The 19,593-nt window shown below is 38.3% G+C and overlaps 2 protein-coding genes across 2 annotated transcripts; both read right to left on the bottom strand.

Moving 5' to 3' along the window:
- Nucleotides 1-811: 811 nt before the first annotated feature.
- Nucleotides 812-7,146, bottom strand: LOC107586473 (cytochrome c oxidase subunit 7A-related protein, mitochondrial-like). The gene is made up of 3 exons (XM_016273847.1): nucleotides 6,969-7,146; nucleotides 4,484-4,618; nucleotides 812-1,424 (listed from the first exon to the last, which is right to left on the bottom strand). The coding sequence occupies exons 1-3, from the start codon at nucleotides 7,038-7,040 to the stop codon at nucleotides 1,281-1,283; spliced, it is 351 nt and encodes a 116-aa protein (XP_016129333.1). The 5' UTR covers nucleotides 7,041-7,146; the 3' UTR covers nucleotides 812-1,280.
- A 2,902-nt stretch (nucleotides 7,147-10,048) lies between these two features.
- On the bottom strand, nucleotides 10,049-16,133 carry LOC107586474 (potassium voltage-gated channel subfamily G member 3-like). Its single transcript, XM_016273848.1, has 2 exons — nucleotides 15,427-16,133; nucleotides 10,049-12,115 (listed from the first exon to the last, which is right to left on the bottom strand). The coding sequence occupies exons 1-2, from the start codon at nucleotides 16,062-16,064 to the stop codon at nucleotides 11,470-11,472; spliced, it is 1,284 nt and encodes a 427-aa protein (XP_016129334.1). The 5' UTR covers nucleotides 16,065-16,133; the 3' UTR covers nucleotides 10,049-11,469.
- Between the last annotated feature and the right edge of the window lie 3,460 nt (nucleotides 16,134-19,593).

A 19,593-nucleotide genomic window follows, 5' to 3' on the forward strand; every position in this document is an offset into this window, starting at 1 on the left:
ATTAATATTTTTTTTTTTTTTTTTTTTTTTTTTTGCTGCTTAACACTCTTCAATTAATAGAAAGTTTACAAGTGTTAATTTAAAATATACTTAAATTATATAAAATAGAGTTTAAATACTTTAAGTAAACATCTTTACTTTCACTTTTGAATATGAAACTTCAAGTTTTGAAGTTTTGAATGGCAGTGTTTATGCAGAATCATAATTCAGACCACACACATCACAATTCAGTATAGAAATTAAGATGACATCACTGTTGGTTAGAATTTTAACAACAGGCTTGAGGCTGAAATTATCTATAAACACTTTGAATTCAGCCCAGTCTGTATGTGAAGTAGTTTGGGCTAAATTTAAATACATGAAGGATTCAGGGATTTAACCAAACCTTAAGCTCAATGTTTGACCAAAAATCAATACAGCGCTGCTGCAGTAGAGGATGAATCCAAGACAGAAGCTCATTTCACATTTTACAAAAACCTAAATCAATAATGGGCATTATGCAGCACTGTGAGATTGCACTATTTTGCAATCTAATGCCAAGAATCAATAGTAATGTTAATTCTCTATTTGCCTGACCCAAAATGCATCTAAATATGACTGATAAGGTTGTACCCCAATAAACTAATCTAATACCAGTGAATTATAGGTTTTGAAATGCTTTTATGTATCGATTAACACTAATAACACTTACAATCCCATCAGGCTCATATCCTGTATGATGAGACGGAGCCGAAGACCACAGGATGTTGCTGCTAATAATCGAATGCCATCCAGACTGTTCCAGCTCAACAAAGATGACACACAAGAAAGGTTTCATTGTTCACTTTTTACAAACAAAATCTATTTATTCTGCTAGGCACAAATTACAAGGACTTAATTTACAGGCTGACAAGCTTGCTGTCATTTACTCAAATGATAAAAGGGGAAGCAAATCAATCAGTTCATCAGTGTGTGCATTATTTCAGTATCCTTGATTTTTAAAAACAGACCGTTAAGATAAACAACTGACTAGAAAGAAGGACCCATCAGATGACCATATGAGAAGAAACCGGATACAATAAACTCTTTATGTAATAAATGTACATATGCAATGAAATTAAATGGCGCTTGTCAGATTGATCAAGATGTATTTGTATAACAAGTGAGTGATATCTAAACACTGGGGTAAATACAATAATTATGTCGCAGTCTTTTAGAGCAAAATGACAAGTCTATGTCATCACTCCAACCATAATAATTACAATATATTTAATAATTACAGAGGGCACAAGCAGGGCAGGTCACTGTGGTTTTCGGGGCTGGGCAGCGATATAGAGGGCCATTAAACAGTAGAGGGTGCCGCCAATCGTCAAGCCCATCGTGGTCCTATACAGCATTTTGTCCATAACTCCACGCTTCAGGTGAACCGGTGCTCCATCAGTTTTCTGTAACAGGTCATATTGTTTAATACACCAAAAAAAAAAATATTACAATTTTATTTATTTGCATTGGGTCTACATTAATAATTTAATTTGGCCAGAACGAGACCTGCATAAATCCAGAACCAGACTGAGAGTTTGGCAATTGATTCAGTCTAGGACTGGGCTGACAATAACGATTAATCGATTCTGATAGATCTTCATTTCGATGAACAAAACATCCCTAAACATCACTTGTAGTGTGCCTCCTACCCAATAATCGCAGTAGGCTTTGTGCTTTGTTGATTTTGATATGAAGCATAATTTCAAGCTTTCAAATTCTGTTCGTTTGATCACAAAAATTCAAACATGAAATATCATTTTGACAGTCTTTTCATATAGTGTTACAGATCGCTGTAGCACATCAGTTTAAGTAGCAGCACAGAGATGAACTGATCATCTTTTCCTGTTTATGACTAGTTACGGTAAGAAAAATATGAAAAAACACTGAAAGGTTTGTTGAAATAAACAGTACAAATTACTAAAATCATGTTTCTTGTATCACTCAGTATATCAACCTTGGAAAAATATCAATAAAACATAAGTAAACAATGTCTTGTAACATTACATTTACCTCGGGAAAGACACTCAATATCAGTAATCTTGTTAAAAATCTAGATGAGCATTTTGCTAAACATATGCACTATATTACATTATATTTTTAATTAACCTATTAGTTACATCTCATTTATTGAACATTTAAATAAATCCATAATAAAAACAAGTTATGACAGCCACCTTTAAAGGTTTATATAACAACAGATTAGAGTAGAAACAATTAGCATAAAAAGTTTACATAAAAACTGTACAATTGAATGTTTTCATACAACTCAATTTTTATGTGTTGATTCTTATATCTAAAAATAAACGGCAGTTGAATTTGAATGTTAATTTTAACCTTTAATATTATTGTAATGTGCCAACTTTATAGTTTACAGCTTTAGATGAGAGATTGTTCTACTTAGGCCTGGGTGATAAAACGGTATCGTTATTTATAGACGGTACACTTTATTCGATAACGATAGAAAAAATGTTCGATATAGGCACGTGCTATATGTGACGCAGACAGCAAACACAAACACATGCTGAAATGAGTGCTGTGCCTGCCTGTGATGAGGAGATTGTGAATAAAGAATGAATATTAGTCGAATTTAAAATAAACATTTGCATTTGAATGTTAGGAGTGCGTCAGGGAGCGTCATCAGTGGCGCGCGAGATGCGGTGATAATGATGTAAAGTGACGTTGTTGTATTTTAATGCTTTGGTTGTATTTTAGTCTAGCCCACGAGACGCGCAGCTGCTGCGTTATTCTTTCAAAATATTAGAGAAATATAGAAGCTCAATGCGGAGAAGATCTTGATTAGGTTAAAACCGAAACCAAGCCATTCACACAGATGCATATTCAGCGCATTTTTTAGACGGACAAATATGACTGCTGCACTCGCGTCTCACACAAGAGATGTAGCCATGCAAAGTTAAAACAGTTTAAACTTTTAGAAAACACGTCACGGATTTGTGAAGGTTTATTCCTTTTCACTGCGTCTCATATGTTTTTAAATGCAATCTGTGTGATGCGATTCGGCTCTTTGGATTACGCAATGCATAAATACATGATGCTGTTTTGTTCATAATTGTTTATGCAATTTAGGAAATTATATTTGATTTGTATGAGTTAATCTAGACGTAATGCACGTTTTTTAATAGAGTTACTTCCTTGTGTTGACAATTTAAATGTGCTGCATTATTTTGTGCATTGCACCCTCCTGTGGTCTCAGGAGACAAGCCAAAAGTTTCCTTAAGACCTATTTAATCTGCATATAAAACATTAGAAATTAGACATTTCATTTTTATTTTGTGTTTGATTGTTAAAATCAAAAATATTTGTTGTCTCAATAAATTGTGTTAATTTAAAAATACAGTGGTTAAATTCAAACATTTTTTCTATTGCTCTGTTTTAAAAAAGGTTATAAAAAATGTCAATAATTATCGATACCGAACGATATGAAACATTATATCATTGACACATTTTTTTAGCTATATCGCCCAGCCCTAGTTTTACTTAAGAAAAATGGACATGTACTGCAGCCAACAAATCAATATCAAAATCAGAATCAAATCAAGAGTTGATAGAATCAAATTGTAAATTTTTAATACCCAGCCCTAATTTAACTTACTGTGGTCTCAGGAGACAAGCCAAAAGTTTCCTTAAGACCTATTTAATCTGCATATAAAACATTAGAAATTAGACATTTCATTTTTATTTTGTGTTTGATTGTTAAAATCAAAAATATTTGTTGTCTCAATAAATTGTGTTAATTTAAAAATACAGTGGTTAAATTCAAACATTTTTTCTATTGCTCTGTTTTAAAAAAGGTTATAAAAAATGTCAATAATTATCGATACCGAACGATATGAAACATTATATCATTGACACATTTTTTTAGCTATATCGCCCAGCCCTAGTTTTACTTAAGAAAAATTGACATGTACTGCAGCCAACAAATCAATATCAAAATCAGAATCAAATCAAGAGTTGATAGAATCAAATTGTAAATTTTTAATACCCAGCCCTAATTTAACTTCTTTTTAGCATTACCAAATGTACTTGTTACACACATTACATTATACTTTTTTCAAACATACTATTATAATAACATTACATTATGCATAATTACATGCAATACATGTAGTTAATTAATATTACTCATTATTTAAACGTATAATTACACTGTAACAAAGACACCTTAAAAACCTGAATGTGGCTTTTCCAATTATAATTTAAGAGTTTGAATTTATAATACTGTTTTGAGTCTTTTGTTTTAAACTCAAGTGTTGCAAAATGTGAAGCTGTTTTAGGACTGATGCCAGCCAACTGTTCATACTGTTTTGGTTTGTGTCCAAGTTTCAAATAAAAAAGAAAATCGTCAAAGGAGATGGAGTACCTTTTCTATTATGAAATATCTAAATCACTGGGTTGAAAATCAAACAAATTAAAAAAAATACTAAATAAATCACAGTGCAATTACCTGGAAAATCTTCTGCAGCTCAGGGACTTTGTTGATTCCCATGTAGTGAGCCACTGACCCGGTCTCTGAAACAACCTTGGTCGGTACAGCAAAGATCATGGGAGGAGCTTGAGAGGGAACCGTGGGCTTCAGCCCCTGTCAGGACAAACACATATGAGCTGCAGAGACATTACGGCACCACAAAAAATGGCTACTGCCTTTATTTACTCATTTTCACATCCGTCCAAACCCCTATGCTGGCATTGTCTTCCTCTGACCTCAAAAGGACACCCACACCTCATAAAGGTCACTCATAGTGAACCACATCTCAATATCCGAAAAGGACCCACAAATCACCATAAAGCAGAATCATCTAAACCTGGATACACTAGCATCACACATCCAAAAACTAGTCAATTAATCATCATTCATGACCAGTGTTGGGGAAAGTTACTTTTAAAAGTAATGCATTACAATATTGCGTTACTCCATAAAAAAGTAACTAATTACTTTACCTAGTTACTTTTTATGCAAAGTAATGCGTTACGTTACTTTTGCATTACTTTTTAAATCTGGACAGGGCTTGCTTGTTTGTTTTTAAAATAAAAAAAGTTATATTTTTGCCGAATATAAAAGCCTTTTCACACCAAAAGTGAAATGAATAAGCCTCAGGCTGAAGGGAAAGTACATTTACATCCGTACAGTAGAATGCAGAAGAAGACATTTCAACACTCTTCAGCAATAAAAAAAGACACACAAGTGTTTGTCTAGAGTAATTTGTGTTTATTAGTACGGTTGAACTGGATCATCGAAGGTCAGAAGCAAAGACATTGGTTAATAGAATGGGATTAAATACATAAAGCATATTTGTGTTGTTTAACATTTAATTATTGCAGGTTGAATAATTTGATTAATCATATTCTGAGTTGCATTATTTTTATTCATTTTGAGGAATACTGAATCTGTGTTTTTTTTGTTTGTGTGAGTGAGATGAATGAATGCATATTCATATTTATTTTAACATCTTCTGATTTCTCTCAACATGGGGACAGGAGAGCTGTGGGGGGGGGGGGGGGGGAGTAACTTGCGTTACTTATTTGAAAAAGTAAAAACGTGCAAGGGTTGGGGTGCCTCAAGGACCAGGGTTGGGAACCACTGATCTATATGATGCAAGATATTTAAAAAAAAAAGATATTCTCTTGTAAATTGAAAAGTAATGCGTTACTTTACTAGTTACTTGAAAAAAGTAATCTGATTACGTAACTCGCGTTACTTGAAATGCGCTACCCCCAACACTGTTCATGACTATCAAACACTCTTAGTGTTTTACCCTCTTTGGAGCTTAAAGATACGGTCAATATGAATTTTTGTATTAGGGAAAATAGCTGCCTGAGGATTGTTCAAAATGTCTCCTTGTCTGTTTGATGGAAGAATAACAGCATATAAGAAAATAATGAACGACAACTGTTACCGACTGAATAGACAAGGTCATGATGGAAGGTAAACAAATCTTAACCTCTTAACCTTAATCTAAAAGAACAGGAAGGAAAGAAACAAAGCTTTGAACTCTACAGCTGTCGTTGACATTAAACAAATAGACCCAAACTTTTTCATTATTTGGTATAATTTCTGTTAAATTAAGTTCCCTTTCCACAGCTGGCTTTCAGGAGCTCAGAGGAATTGTGTGATATGAACAGTGTTGGGGGTAATATATTACAAGTAACGCGAGTTACGTAATCAGATTACTTTTTTTCAAGTAACTAGTAAAGTAACGCATTACTTTTTAATTTACAAGAAAATATCCGAGTTACTTTTTCAATTAAGTTACCTTTTTTTTCCAATTTATTGATTGACAGCTCTGGTGTTGCCATGTTGAGAGAAATCAGATGATGTCAAAAATAAAGAATAATCGGTTATCGGTATCGGCCAAAATTTTCATATCTACTTATTTATTCATCCCTACTTTATTTATTGCTGAAGTGTGTTGAAATTTCTTCTTCTGCATTCTACTGTACGGACGTAAATGTACTTTCCCTTCAGCCTGAGGCTTATTCATTTCTCTTTTGGTGTGAAAGGCTTTTATATTTGCCAAAAATATAACTTTTTTATTTTAAAAACAAACAAGCAAGCCCTGCCCAGATTTAAAAAGTAACGCAAAAGTAACGTAACGCATTGCGTCTCATAAAAAGTAACGTAATTAGTTACTTTTTTAATGAAGTAACGCAATATTGTAATGCGTTACTTTTACAAGTAACTTTCCCCAACACTGGTCATGAAGCTATACAATCCGGCTGAGGCCATATTGCGGCAGCTCTAGTGTCGGTCTTCTTTAATCACTCCGATTCATTAACGTTAATGACAAACTTACACTGCATTACTTTTAAACAAGGGCAACCGTGATAGCAAATCAAGGGTAGCTGAGAGTGTCTGAGTGTCTGAAGCGCTTCCTGTGAAGGTCACTCCAGATTCTCGCGTCTCGTAAAACGGCAGCGGAAGCTTTGAGTACCTGCGGGCTGTACGCGGACGCTGCTGTCGCTCCCGTTAACTTCCCAGTGACTCCGCTGACCTTATAGTACATTTTTGTTGATAATACTGTGACCCTCGCCGCAGACAGAATCGCGTCCCACCACCTGCTCTCTGTGTCCGAGAGTGAGAGGACCCCAGCGGAAACCACGTCACATAGCAGCCCGATTCTTGCCCGATTAAAAAAAGCGTCAACCTCTGTTCAGACAACATGCTTCTTCTTCTTCTTCTTCTTCTTGGTGTTTAATGGCGGATGGCATACAACTTTTAGGTGCATTACCGCCACCTACTGATTAGGAGTGTGGATCAGGATCGTACTCTTCACTAAATTCTATTATATAATCCAGTGTCCTTTAAATAACGCATTAAAAATTGAAAGTTTTTATCCCCTGATTTATTCCCCAAAATGTTCATCAAATTAAGTTTTTCTTTATTTTCCTTGAGGACATCCATCAGTATCTTTCTTTCCTTTCCGTATCTTGGACACTTCATTATAACATGCTCTACATTTTCCTCCATATTACAATATTCACATTTTCCAGTTTCATGTCTCCCCATTCTCTTCAAACTGGACACTTTCCTTACAACAAACTCTAAATTCCTCCCTCGTTTCCAGATTGCACCATCATCTGCATAAAGAGAAATTCCTATTCCCTTCAGACAACATGCTATTGTTAAATTGTGAATAAAATAATTTACACTACTGCTCAAAAGTTTGTGTTCAGTAAATTGCAAATCGTAATAATTTTTCCCAACAATACTTGGGAATCCACTTCTACAACAATACAAAACAATACCCTTCTTCTTCCTTCTCTCCACTTGTTTGGGATTTATATAATAAGGTCTGATTAACATTATTTAGAAACACAAATTAGACTTTTTAAATATGATTTAGACATGTTTATCGTCTCTTATAACTGCTCAAAAAAACAGAATGTCAAAAAATGTCACATGGAGCTTATTATGAAACCGAATTTTGTGTTTATTTGGAAAAGCAACAAAAAATATAAAAAATAAAAATAGAAAGACCACAAAACGGTAATTTATTTTGTACTATTTATTCATATCCAGTGTTCGTGAATTTCGTCAAGACCCGCTTTAGCTAACACAGAGGCAAATTCTAGTTTATTCAAAATAGACTTTCTATTTTAAAAATACATTGAAAGCTTACAGTAGTGAATGCAGAAAAAAAGAGAGGAAAAAATAGCCTAACTGTAGTTTACAGCAGGATGTCAAACACTCGTCTATAACTAAACATTACTGAGGTATAAAAATCCCTACAAAAAGCTCAAGCCATGTGTAATAAGCCCAAGCTTTTATATATCAGTGATACACAACATATGATCATAATGCACAACTGTTGTTACAACAATAATAAAATGAGTTTAATAATAATAATAATAAAAAAAACCTAACAAGTTTAAATGAGTTGTGTCAGAACTGTGTAAGTCAAAAGTGAGTTAACACAACAGAGAAATAGTAAAAGTATTACAGTAAACATATGTCCATTGAGACAACTTTTGGCAACACTGTTTTGCAAGAGTGTCATATAATGGTGAAGAAGGCATATGGTACAGTGTCAGATGTGAATTCTCATTGTACACCTTAAAAATGATAATCCTCCGGGAGATCTCTTGCTGCTGTGGTGAGATTTTAGTAGGGACTGAAGTGAAACGGATCACATCCTACTGACAAACTGAAAGATCTGTTGGTTTAAGAGATGTTATTATTCACATGTTCATGGCTTTTAGCTGTCACGAGCTTTTCATTAGAGCACTGCTGTATTTGCATGTGCACTAATCAGGTTCCCTTATGTTTACCATGATTACTGAAGCAGGCAATCGAGAGAAGCAGTGGGATGAAAGTGTATTAAGAACAAATGAGTGGCAGCTGACACCTGCAGTCTGCAATTCATTTCAGGGATTTCGCTTATTTTCACTTTCACATTAATTTCTGGGTGTTGTTGTGTGGACATGTGAGGCAAGGGAGTCTGTGTGATCTGAAGGCACACTGGAGAACACCTCAGCATGATCTCTTCAGGAGGGTTAATTAATGAGGAGGGAAATCTTAGCACATTTTAGTCTGACACATTTTTCTTCCTGTAACCCAAAACGGAATGCATCTATTTCCAATCACACCGATTTCCGTTTATTAATTCACAAAAGCCAGTGCTGCAGTCGGTGACTGCTGGTTTGCATCCATAAACTGCTGTGAGGAACATGAATAAAGATGAAGATGATTAGTAAGAATGTGGTAATTACAGAGGAGAGAGGCACCGCACCTTGCACAAGAGGAATTATTCTTAGAGAAGGTGAAAGTCTGTCACTTACTTCTTTAAACAGGTAGTTTGTCTGTATTTAAACTGGCGATTCTGTTTGCAATATTAAGAACTGAATTATTTAGCAGACATTTTGGCAATCTGATGTCAATTTTTTAGTTCCGTAAAAAAATACAAATTCTAATGGGACAGGATATTTTCTACACAATTATATATTATTTGTTTCAATTATACTGAATATAAGATTATCAATGCTTTCTGCCTGCTGCCCCCTTTAAACTTGAATATAATTTAACATGATTTTTAACCAAATAGTTGTCCTAAAGCACTCTTCTGCAGTTAAATATTTGTGAAACAAAATATTTGAATATATAAAAGAAAATATAAAAACACTACAAGCTGGCAAGAAGGACCAGATGGAGCCTCTTTATCATTCTGAAGGGAAAAAAAACTGAAAAACCTAACAGTAAAAAACGAAAATAAATAAATAAAACAAAATAATAATTTATTATTGCACTGTTAAATATTGTACCATATCATAGTCATATTTGTATTATGTATTGTGAGAAGCATACATTGACATTGGAATGTTTACCATACTAAAAACAAATTGTGTAGTTTGCAAGTATGAAAATGAGGCAGATTTCTAAAATGCTAAATGTTTTCTTTTAAAGTCAACATGAATCCGTTTTACTTCTGTGCTCTGAATATTTACATGTGTAACAGAATAGCATATTCTGTGAGGAAAAATGTAGGATAGGACATTTTTTTATTAATATCGGGTATCGGGAACTGACTGAATGGTGAAAAGTGGATATGGACTAGGTGGTTGGAAGGGAGGAGTTGAAAACAAAACAGACCATAAACATAATCAGCTAAGGAAGGTCATTTCAGAGTGGATCAAACTATTAAGTTAAGACTTTTTTGAATCTGGAATAATATGCACAGATGAATGTGCCCCAAGAAAATAAACAGGGTCAATTTGCATGATGACTTGTCCTTAACTGTTGACTTCCATTTAACAATTTAAACAGGCCAACATTATTTACAAGTTATTTGACATCAAATAACTCTTTTGTTACAATTTTACACAGTTTTTTTTTTTATTTCTTCCCATGATGCACTTAAAGAAATGTGTCGAGACAAAAACCCAGATAACAGCACAATCTCTGAATGTTCACCTATAAGAGCATTAAGGAACATAAGAGCCACAGTAACATAGAGACAGCAGTGAGTCGGGGAGAAGTGGGTGTCATGGGTGACTCCATGGGAGGAGATGGCCTTGAGGTAGCTGTGTCACTAAAGATCTCCAGAACATTGCTTTCTGTGCAACCCCAAGGGTGCACAAGCCTCAAGGCATCTCACTCCTGTGTGAAAACTGGCAGGGCGGTAGAGGACATTCGTAGGTAGAGGATTCGGGTAGAACTCTACACGCTCTGCGTGGTGTCATCCAAAACACCCAACTCTCCATGACAGCACTCTCTCTCCATGGCCCGTTATGTTCCTCTCAGCATAGCTGCCCACACAGCTCTCACTTTATCCTTGTAATTCTCAGTCTATTCCGCTCATTATGTCCCACTACCTCTGGAGGTTTGCTGTCACACTGAATTGGGTCTACACAACAATTTAGCAAGGAAAGAGTATTCAGAAAGTGGAACAGATTGATTACAATTCATGTTTTTGTAATCTATTGTCAGTAAAAAAGGGAGGCTCTCAATATTTTAAATGCTGGAAAAGTGGTACTGCTTTAAAACTTCATTGCTTATAAATGAAGGCATCATAAAAGAGAAAGGTTCCTGGGCGACAAGATGATTAAATTATTTCTCTCGTATCTACTTGCCAACACTGTGGGCTGCCTAAGTGGCATTCAAAAGTGAAATCCTTTGGAGGAACGCCACATGTATAAGGTAATGCGCAGATCTCTGAGAGAGCGAGGGCTTGTTGAGGCTTTTCAAGGCCTCTGAAAGTTTCCCTCCAGCAGTGTGTACCTGTCAAGGACACCTGGCCTCTGTGATACCGTCACCATGGTAGCCTCCTCCAGCCCCTTGAGTAACAGATACAGCGCATACTGGAGCTCAGCGGCGCTGAGAGAGTCTGTTCTGGAGATGAATGCGGCAGATGGAAATGCCTCGGGAGATCTTTGCACTAGCCATTGATTTCTCTAGCAGAAAGCGGTCCCGTTATTGGCCACAGCCAAACCTCAGAGTCAATTGAGGAACTCGGCGGACAGGCTTTGGGTGCAGCGAGCCGAGCGGTACTTCAGTTCGTGGTAGCACTGCACAAAGCTGTGGTAGATGAAGGTGATCGGAAGAGCCAGCAGCACTATCCCGCTCACGACGCACAGGCCACCAAGCACACGTCCCGGCACAGTGATGGGGTACATGTCTCCATAGCCGACAGTGGTCATGGAGATAATAACCCACCAGCAGGCGGCAGGAATGCTAGCGTATTCCTCGTTCCCGGACTCCAGATCCAGGCCGTGCTCAAGAAGTTGCGCCAGCGCTCCGAATATGGCCATGGCCACGCAAATGAAGACCAGGAGCATGACCATCTCACGGTAGCAGCGCTTCAACGTTAACCCTAAAGTCTGGAGCCCTAGGAAGTGTCGCGCAAGCTTGATGACCCAGAAGATTCGCATCATGCGCAGCACGCGCAGCGTCACGCCGGCCCTCTGCAGCTGAGAGTTTTCTCCAGTCAGAACCGTCATGGTGACAGAGATGTAATAGGGGGTAATGGCCAGCAGGTCTATGATGTTCAGCGGACGTCGCACAAACTCACACTTGTCTCGTGACACAATGAAGCGCACGATGCACTCTGCCGTGAACCATCCGATGCACACCGCCTCAATGATCCTGGACAGGTGCGCGGTGATGGGGAAAGAGCAGAAAGACAGTTTGAGAGAGAAAGAACGGGATAAGGAACATAGTCTCATTAACCGCATCAGATGTTTAGTTCAAGGTGCCAAAGTCTGAAATAATTCAAAGCCATTTTAAAGCTTTCACTGAGACTCATCATCTTGTTTGCAAAGCTGTTGAATGATTTACACATTGCTATTGCTGCTCGCTCACAGATCTTTTGAAAAGCTGACTGAAATTTTCTGAGGCGACAAGTAGTAAGGTCAAAAAGCCAGCAATCGCTTTAGGAATGAGCTGACTTCCTTCAGAATTATGCCTTTGTTCAAGATTGCACTTACAACTTTAATAATGGCTTAGAATTAATGAACTGATGAAAGTACATGTGCAAATAATTAAATGAACAGCTCTTTTATTGTCGTGATCCAAATGGCCATTAGCTAATTGAAACAAATGCACAGTAAATTTATATTTTCATTATGTGAAACTGTGAAAATATATTACTCTCTTGAAGCATTTTGAAATGCACTCTTCTACTTAATCCATGCAGTCACTTGGAATCCCATAAGGCCTAGCAACACCGTTTATGGAGTAATGCCAATATTGATCACAGTATTTGTATTCTTCTCAGAATCTAATGATGACAGTAATGATGTCTGATGAAAGCCAGACAGGAAAATGGATTGAAGTGTATTCACAGAATGCCAGTAATTGTTAGTGACTGAGTGAAAAAAAAGAAGAAGAAAAAAACACTAATATTAAGCAGATACAGTATGTCAATGCTCATTGTCTTTATCTGTTTTGGCATTTTGTTCAAACGGTTGCTGGGGCTTAAAGGGTTGGATAAATAAATCAAATAAATAAATAAAGGCAAACCATTCCAGTTCAGAGCCCTGTCAGTTTCTCTTTGTTTTAAAAACCAAATCAATATAATTTCAAATGTGATTCTGAGGATGAGATTAGAATGTTTGAGCTGAGAACTGGTGGAACAGATCTGGCAACAGATAGCGAAGTTCATTTCTCTTTGGTTCTCTGAGAGAGAAACAAGTTGCTGTTTCAAATCCACTTGACAAGTTGGACAAAAAAAAGTGTTTTTCCATTTTAGACAAATTCAGATTTTGTCTTTTATCAACATCTGTTACTCCAAAATGACTGGTGTAGCCTATTTCTGTTCCAGTGTTTCAAACCCCAAAATAGATGCACAAAATGTCCCATTTTACATCAAGTGGAGTGAAACTCTAATTTATATGCAACACAAATGCCTGACGTTTTCACGTAAGACGTGCTTTTCTTACAGAAGTCAACTTTGAGCTGGAATAGAAGCAACATGGAGGAAAAATGGAGGCACTGAAAGTTGTCCCCAAAGACAAAATCACTCCTACTAATGACAGCTGAAAAAACAAACCTGATTTTTCAGCAACATAGACCATGTTATATTTTGTACACACAAACACACACAGTATGGAAGTTTGCTCCTCAGGTACCAGTACCTTCAGAACAGTCCACGTGGCAGTTATGAATACGGAACAGACAAACACAGAGGTTATAAGGATATTAAAAACAAAGAAAATTGCTAACATACTAGTTTTTCCAGTGGTTGTTTCTAACACTGTTTGTTGCAGGTTTCTAACTATGTAAATGACTAGTGGCACCAGCATTCGACTCACCTTTTGCTCTTTTATTTATTAGTTTTATTGTCATTTTTTTCATTAATTAGCTTCTTGTTTAAAATGGCCTTAAATGGGGTCAGAAAAACAGTCCAGCTTAAATAATTTCAAACAGCTGACATGCTTTGCTGTTTAGAATCCATTCCTCCTCATGACCTACAAACTGCTGGCTCTCAACCTTCAATCAGCACCTTGGAGAGAGACAGCTCTACCTTCCTCAGAATAGTGCGCTTTGCAGCTTCGATTCAGTTTTAGCTACGCACACTGTTACCAATCTCACAATCAGTGAAAATCGAGGAGCTTCGAGATGCTCGAGTAGGCTATTTGTTGACTAGACTATGACACTTTATGACTTCTTTTCATGCTGAAAGATAAAAGACAAACATTTAGCAAATATGATAACATGACAATATACACATGATACAGAAGACTGTAGACAAGTGTGGCTGCAGACGCGTATATTTATAGGCATTGCTTTATGAGAAATAGACGCACATACACACTTGATGTGTTCTTGTATTAAAACAGCTGGACAAACAGCTTGCATTAAAACAACTAAGATGTGTTTTTAAAAGTTGAATTGATTTTGACTGCTCATGGCATGGTACGTCATGCAATGGACATCATCTGAACAATTAAAAATAGTGCAGACCGAACACAGCCTAGAATAAAATTAATAAAATAACTGGAATTAATTAGGTGATTCCAGATCTTTCAAGAAGAATGTTCTTGAATAAAATAGAAGAAATATGTCGTTTTTGTTTGCTGAGCTTGCACGCTGCACATTATCTCAGCACACAAGTAAACACATTTCTATGTTGCGGTCAGGAGGGGGCAAAGAGTAACTTAGGAGAAAACCATCTGAAAGTTTAAATATTGTCATATAATTATTAATCCATACAAAACACCAACTGCTTCCAACGACCTATATAAAACATAATCAATTATTTAAAAAATAATTTAGTCAGGACTGTGAGAGCATACATTTATCACAAATTTGGGATGGAAAATGAGTGCTCAATGGTGGATTGTTATAAATAGGTTAGACAGGCATCTTTGACCTCTGATTCATTTCATTTCAGTTCTTTTTTTTTGTTTGTTTTTTTTCTCAGCATCCCATGCCATGAACTTTACATTTTTAAGACACTGTGCTATGTTAAACTCACAGACACTACCTTTTTATTTATGTTGTATTGGTCGGCTTTATTTCAATGCTTGAGGTAACATTTCATTTTTTTATTTTTTTTCCAATGAGCTAAAGTATTCAGTAATAAAGTTGTTATGAGAAGCATTTGGCTGGTCGTGTGATTTCAACGTCAGCCCCATGAGGAGACCCTCTCCATGTAAAATAAAACAGCTGTCCTAGGCTACTCTGTACCGTATGAGTGTAAATCACAGATTTATTCAAAGTACTACTTATTTGATCATGTCTAGCGTTTTATTAAGAGTTGAAATGGTTAATTGCACCTTTAAAAGGCATTCGACGTTTAAGAACTAGTCGAGACACCTATGCGCGCTGCGTGGCGTCTAGCTGTTTTTGAACACAAGAACGCATCCTGTGTCAACGACCCCTGTGGGATATTTTACAGCTGAAATCTCACAAAAAAAGTTAGGACGTTTATTCAAGAAAGAAGACATAAATACCCGGATGGATGCTCTAAAGAGTCTGTGTACCTGTGCTCTTCCACAATGTTGCTCTCGGCAGTTTTCCAGTCTGGAAGAGTGCTCGCGCAAAGCATTACCATGGACACAATGACAAAAATCACCGACACGGACGCCAAAATTTGCGCGGCCAGGGAGGAGGTGGGCTCTTCGAAAGTCCTGCGCATTCGCTCCAGCCACTTCGAGTCCCGCTTCCCGTTTGACGATGCATCCGTCCTGAATTCATCGTCCGTTCCGTGGTGCTCCTCGATGAAGTGAGTGTACGTGTCGGACATGCGGTCGTCGAGTCTCCGCTGGCAGCAGAACTCCAAATGAGAGCTTTCCAAACCCCAGTAGATCATCTCGTTGTAAAACGACAGCTCGCACATATGCGGGACGAAGCGCAGCTTGCCGTATTTCACGTACAGCATAATGAAGCCGAACGCTTCTGAATGTCTGTCAAAGAAGAACTCGTTCCTCTCTCTATCGTAATCATCGCACACTTCCAGCACTTCTCTCTCCGAGGCGCAACCGTGGAGACGACTCACTCTCCTCAAAGGGAAATCCTTGATTACGTCCTTTGGAAAAGCATACTTGGTGCCACCCACGTTTATGATACAGACGCTTTTGCCGAACTTCATTTTTGCGAACTTTTCAATCCTGGAGTGCAGACGAAAGGCATGTTCAGTGGGTAGCGTCAAATACTCCCAGCTTTAGCTTCAAAGTTCAGGCTTCCCCCTTCTTCAAGTGTCCACCAAGCGGCGTGGGAAGCGGCTGGAGATAACGCCGTCTCTCTTGGCATCCTCGGTTTGGAGAAAATTTGCGAGCTCGCGGTGCGCTTGTACCTGCGCGGCGGCTGCGCCCCGCCGATCTCCACTCCACACACGCGGCATCACGAGGGCACTTCGGTTTCCGCGATGCACCGAATCAACCCAACCTGCGAGTGAGGCATCGGGCGCGAATAGTGATGTTATGCGTGCGCGCACACGCATGCACGCACACACATAGCTCCAGAAGTGCTCTCAGGTCTCTCCTCTCGATATTCTGCTGTCTAGCTGCAGATATCAGGAGACACTTATCTGTCGTTAAGAGTCTACTACAGTATCTAACCACGCTTTCCAAACCCCAGTAGATCATCTCGTTGTAAAACGACAGCTCGCACATATGCGGGACGAAGCGCAGCTTGCCGTATTTCACGTACAGCATAATGAAGCCGAACGCTTCTGAATGTCTGTCAAAGAAGAACTCGTTCCTCTCTCTATCGTAATCATCGCACACTTCCAGCACTTCTCTCTCCGAGGCGCAACCGTGGAGACGACTCACTCTCCTCAAAGGGAAATCCTTGATTACGTCCTTTGGAAAAGCATACTTGGTGCCACCCACGTTTATGATACAGACGCTTTTGCCGAACTTCATTTTTGCGAACTTTTCAATCCTGGAGTGCAGACGAAAGGCATGTTCAGTGGGTAGCGTCAAATACTCCCAGCTTTAGCTTCAAAGTTCAGGTTTCCCCCTTCTTCAAGTGTCCACCAAGCGGCGTGGGAAGCGGCTGGAGATAACGCCGTCTCTCTTGGCATCCTCGGTTTGGAGAAAACTTGCGAGCTCGCGGCGCGCTTGTACCTGCGCGGCGGCTGCGCCCCGCCGATCTCCACTCCACACACGCGGCATCACGAGGGCACTTCGGTTTCCGCGATGCACCGAATCAACCCAACCTGCGAGTGATAGTGGTGTTATGCGTGCGCGCACACGCATGCACGCACACACATAGCTCCAGAAGTGCTCTCAGGTCTCTCCTCTCGATATTCTGCTGTCTAGCTGCAGATTTCAGGAGACACTTATCTGTCGTTAAGAGTCTACTACAGTATCTAACCACTTACACAATCATCTTGCACAATCTTCATAATGTCCTAGTTCTTTAGTAATATTATTTTGTAATCATTTTGAAGGAGAACATAGATCTTAAAATTACTACTTTAAAATTGCATATATACGGTGACCGAGAAGTGCAAAACAAATCACAATTCTGAAAACAAAATAACAAATTACAAACGCAAATGCAAGTCTAAAAAACTAAATAACCATTCAGAAAACACAACAAGAGGCCGGTGGAGTAATTGTGAATGCGCGACACCTGCGCCACTCACCGGTCTCGAGTCTCACGGAGGAGCTCCGGAAGGATACAAAGGAGGAGTGACGACAGGGAAAGACGGGAGAGGACCAGGCCTGGAGTTTATTTTGTGTGTTGGTTTCGTTTGTGCGCGGCAGTCGTCCGCGAGGGGCTGTCGCGCTATTTTGAGTTTATTTTATAATTAAAGTTTGTTTAAATGTTCGCCGGTTCCTGCCTCCTTCTTCCCGACTTATGAACTTTGTTACAGTATTAAAGTATCTCAGTTTAAACGTATTGTATGAATTGCCCTTACTATGGAATAAAAAATATGGGGTGTCTATTTACATTTAGTTAAAAGCAATAATATGCAATAATAACATATTGAGTGTAAATTATAATTTTAATTATTAAATGGATGCCACCTTATTGGTACAATAAAGCCCTCCCTACACCTACCCTAACCCTACCCGATACTTTATTTTCAACTTTTTGATTATTTCCTTAATTTTTATTGAAAAAAAATGCCTTTACCATGTGATAGGAGATTTGAAAAGGGAGGGAAAAAAAAGTTCAGCAAAAGGCGGGATCGAACCCGGGACGATTGCGCCTAAAAGCCAAAGTCAAGCGCTTAACCATCTGCGCCACTGGAGCTAATGTTATATAGCCACTTTTAACTAAATGTAAATATACACTCTGTATTTTCTATTCCATAGTAAGGGCAATTCATACAATACATTTAAACTGAGCTACTTTAATACCATCTCCGAACTTTCTACCACAACTCTGCTGTTCTTCGGCTGGTTCTTCCCTGTATACGTTGATTGACAGATGTCTCGTCCAGTCAGCGGTGAGTAATCCCAAACCAATGGCGCTGTCTCAAACTATACCTACCTCTTCCGGTTTGTCTGATTTGTCGTTGTGTTTTCTGACTTGTTATAATGTTTTCTGAATTGTTGTTGTGCTTTCTGAATTATTTTGTCTTTTAGACTTGCATTTGCATTTGTAATTTGTTATTTTGTTTTCAGAATTGTGATTTGATTTGCACTTCTCGGCCACGGTACATATATTATAAAATACAGTTAAAATATTGTAAAATGTAAAGATACTTGAAGCACCATTTGTGGTTTCTCAGATCACTGGAGTGACTGAACCTTCTGGAGAACATCCAAGTAGGCTACGTTTTAAATGTGCCTCAAATATCCTATTGTACTCAACGAACTTCATAATGACTCACCATATAATTTAAACAGAATGGGCAGAATTCCCTGTGCGAATCACATTTGTACATATTTTAAAAGTTGTTTTCTTGTTACTTTTGTTATCAGTGTTTTACAATGGAATGTTTATGATAGATTTAATTAAGTTTAGTTAAAGGGGTCATATGATGCGATTTCAGTGTTTCCTTTCTCTTTGGAGTGTTACAAGCTCTTGGTGCATAAAGAAGATCTGTAAAGTTGCAAAGACTAAAGTCTCAAATCCAAAGAGATATTCTTTATAAAAGTTAAGAGTCAACTACGCCTACCTAAAACGAGCTAACACCGCCCAAATGTTCACGCAAAGAAAGAAGGCGTAACTTTTTTATCGCTGTAGTATTGTTATTGCCGCCGCCATGTCGTGAAGGCGCTGTGTGTTTCATTGTGAAAGCGAAACTACTTTGTTTGGTCTTCCAAAAGAGGACGATATGGCTTTGTCATGCCTGGAGCTGATCCGTGCTGGTCGCTGAGGAAATACATAAACTTTGCGCTGTGGATCGCCGGATCAGCTTTCACCGTGGACGAAGCGGAGTCCAGCCCGGGGTTGTCACATGTGGTTGCCGCAAGCCCTCCGGACGCTCCTTCATCGAATCCACCAGCCGCCGCTCACTCAAGGCCGCCGCCTCTGCTCACTATAGCCCCTGGCCTCTGCTCACTCTAGCCCCCGGCCTCTGCTCACTGTAGGCCGCCGCTGCTCACTCTAAGCCACCGTGTGTGACGCTGTGTTTCATTGTGAAAGCGAAACTACTTTGTTTGTCCTTCCAAAAGAGGACGATATCCGCTTCGTCATGCCTGGAGCTGATCCGTGCT

This window comes from Sinocyclocheilus grahami, unplaced genomic scaffold, assembly GCF_001515645.1.
Source record: "Sinocyclocheilus grahami isolate Dianchi unplaced genomic scaffold, SAMN03320097.WGS_v1.1 scaffold82.1, whole genome shotgun sequence".
NCBI lineage: Eukaryota > Metazoa > Chordata > Actinopteri > Cypriniformes > Cyprinidae > Sinocyclocheilus > Sinocyclocheilus grahami.

Bases quoted from the DNA above. Each gene is read 5' to 3' on its own strand.
- LOC107586474 (XM_016273848.1), bottom strand. From the start codon at position 16,064: ATGAAGTTCGGCAAAAGCGTCTGTATCATAAACGTGGGTGGCACCAAG. The intron at 12,116-15,426 runs GTATTTATGTCT...GCACCTGTCCAG, and splicing joins TCTTTAGAGCATCCATCCGG to GATCATTGAGGCGGTGTGCA.
- LOC107586473 (XM_016273847.1), bottom strand. From the start codon at position 7,040: ATGTACTATAAGGTCAGCGGAGTCACTGGGAAGTTAACGGGAGCGACA. The intron at 4,619-6,968 runs GTACTCAAAGCT...TTGTCCTGACAG, and splicing joins CGTCCGCGTACAGCCCGCAG to GGGCTGAAGCCCACGGTTCC. The intron at 1,425-4,483 runs GTAATTGCACTG...GACCTGTTACAG, and splicing joins AGCTGCAGAAGATTTTCCAG to AAAACTGATGGAGCACCGGT.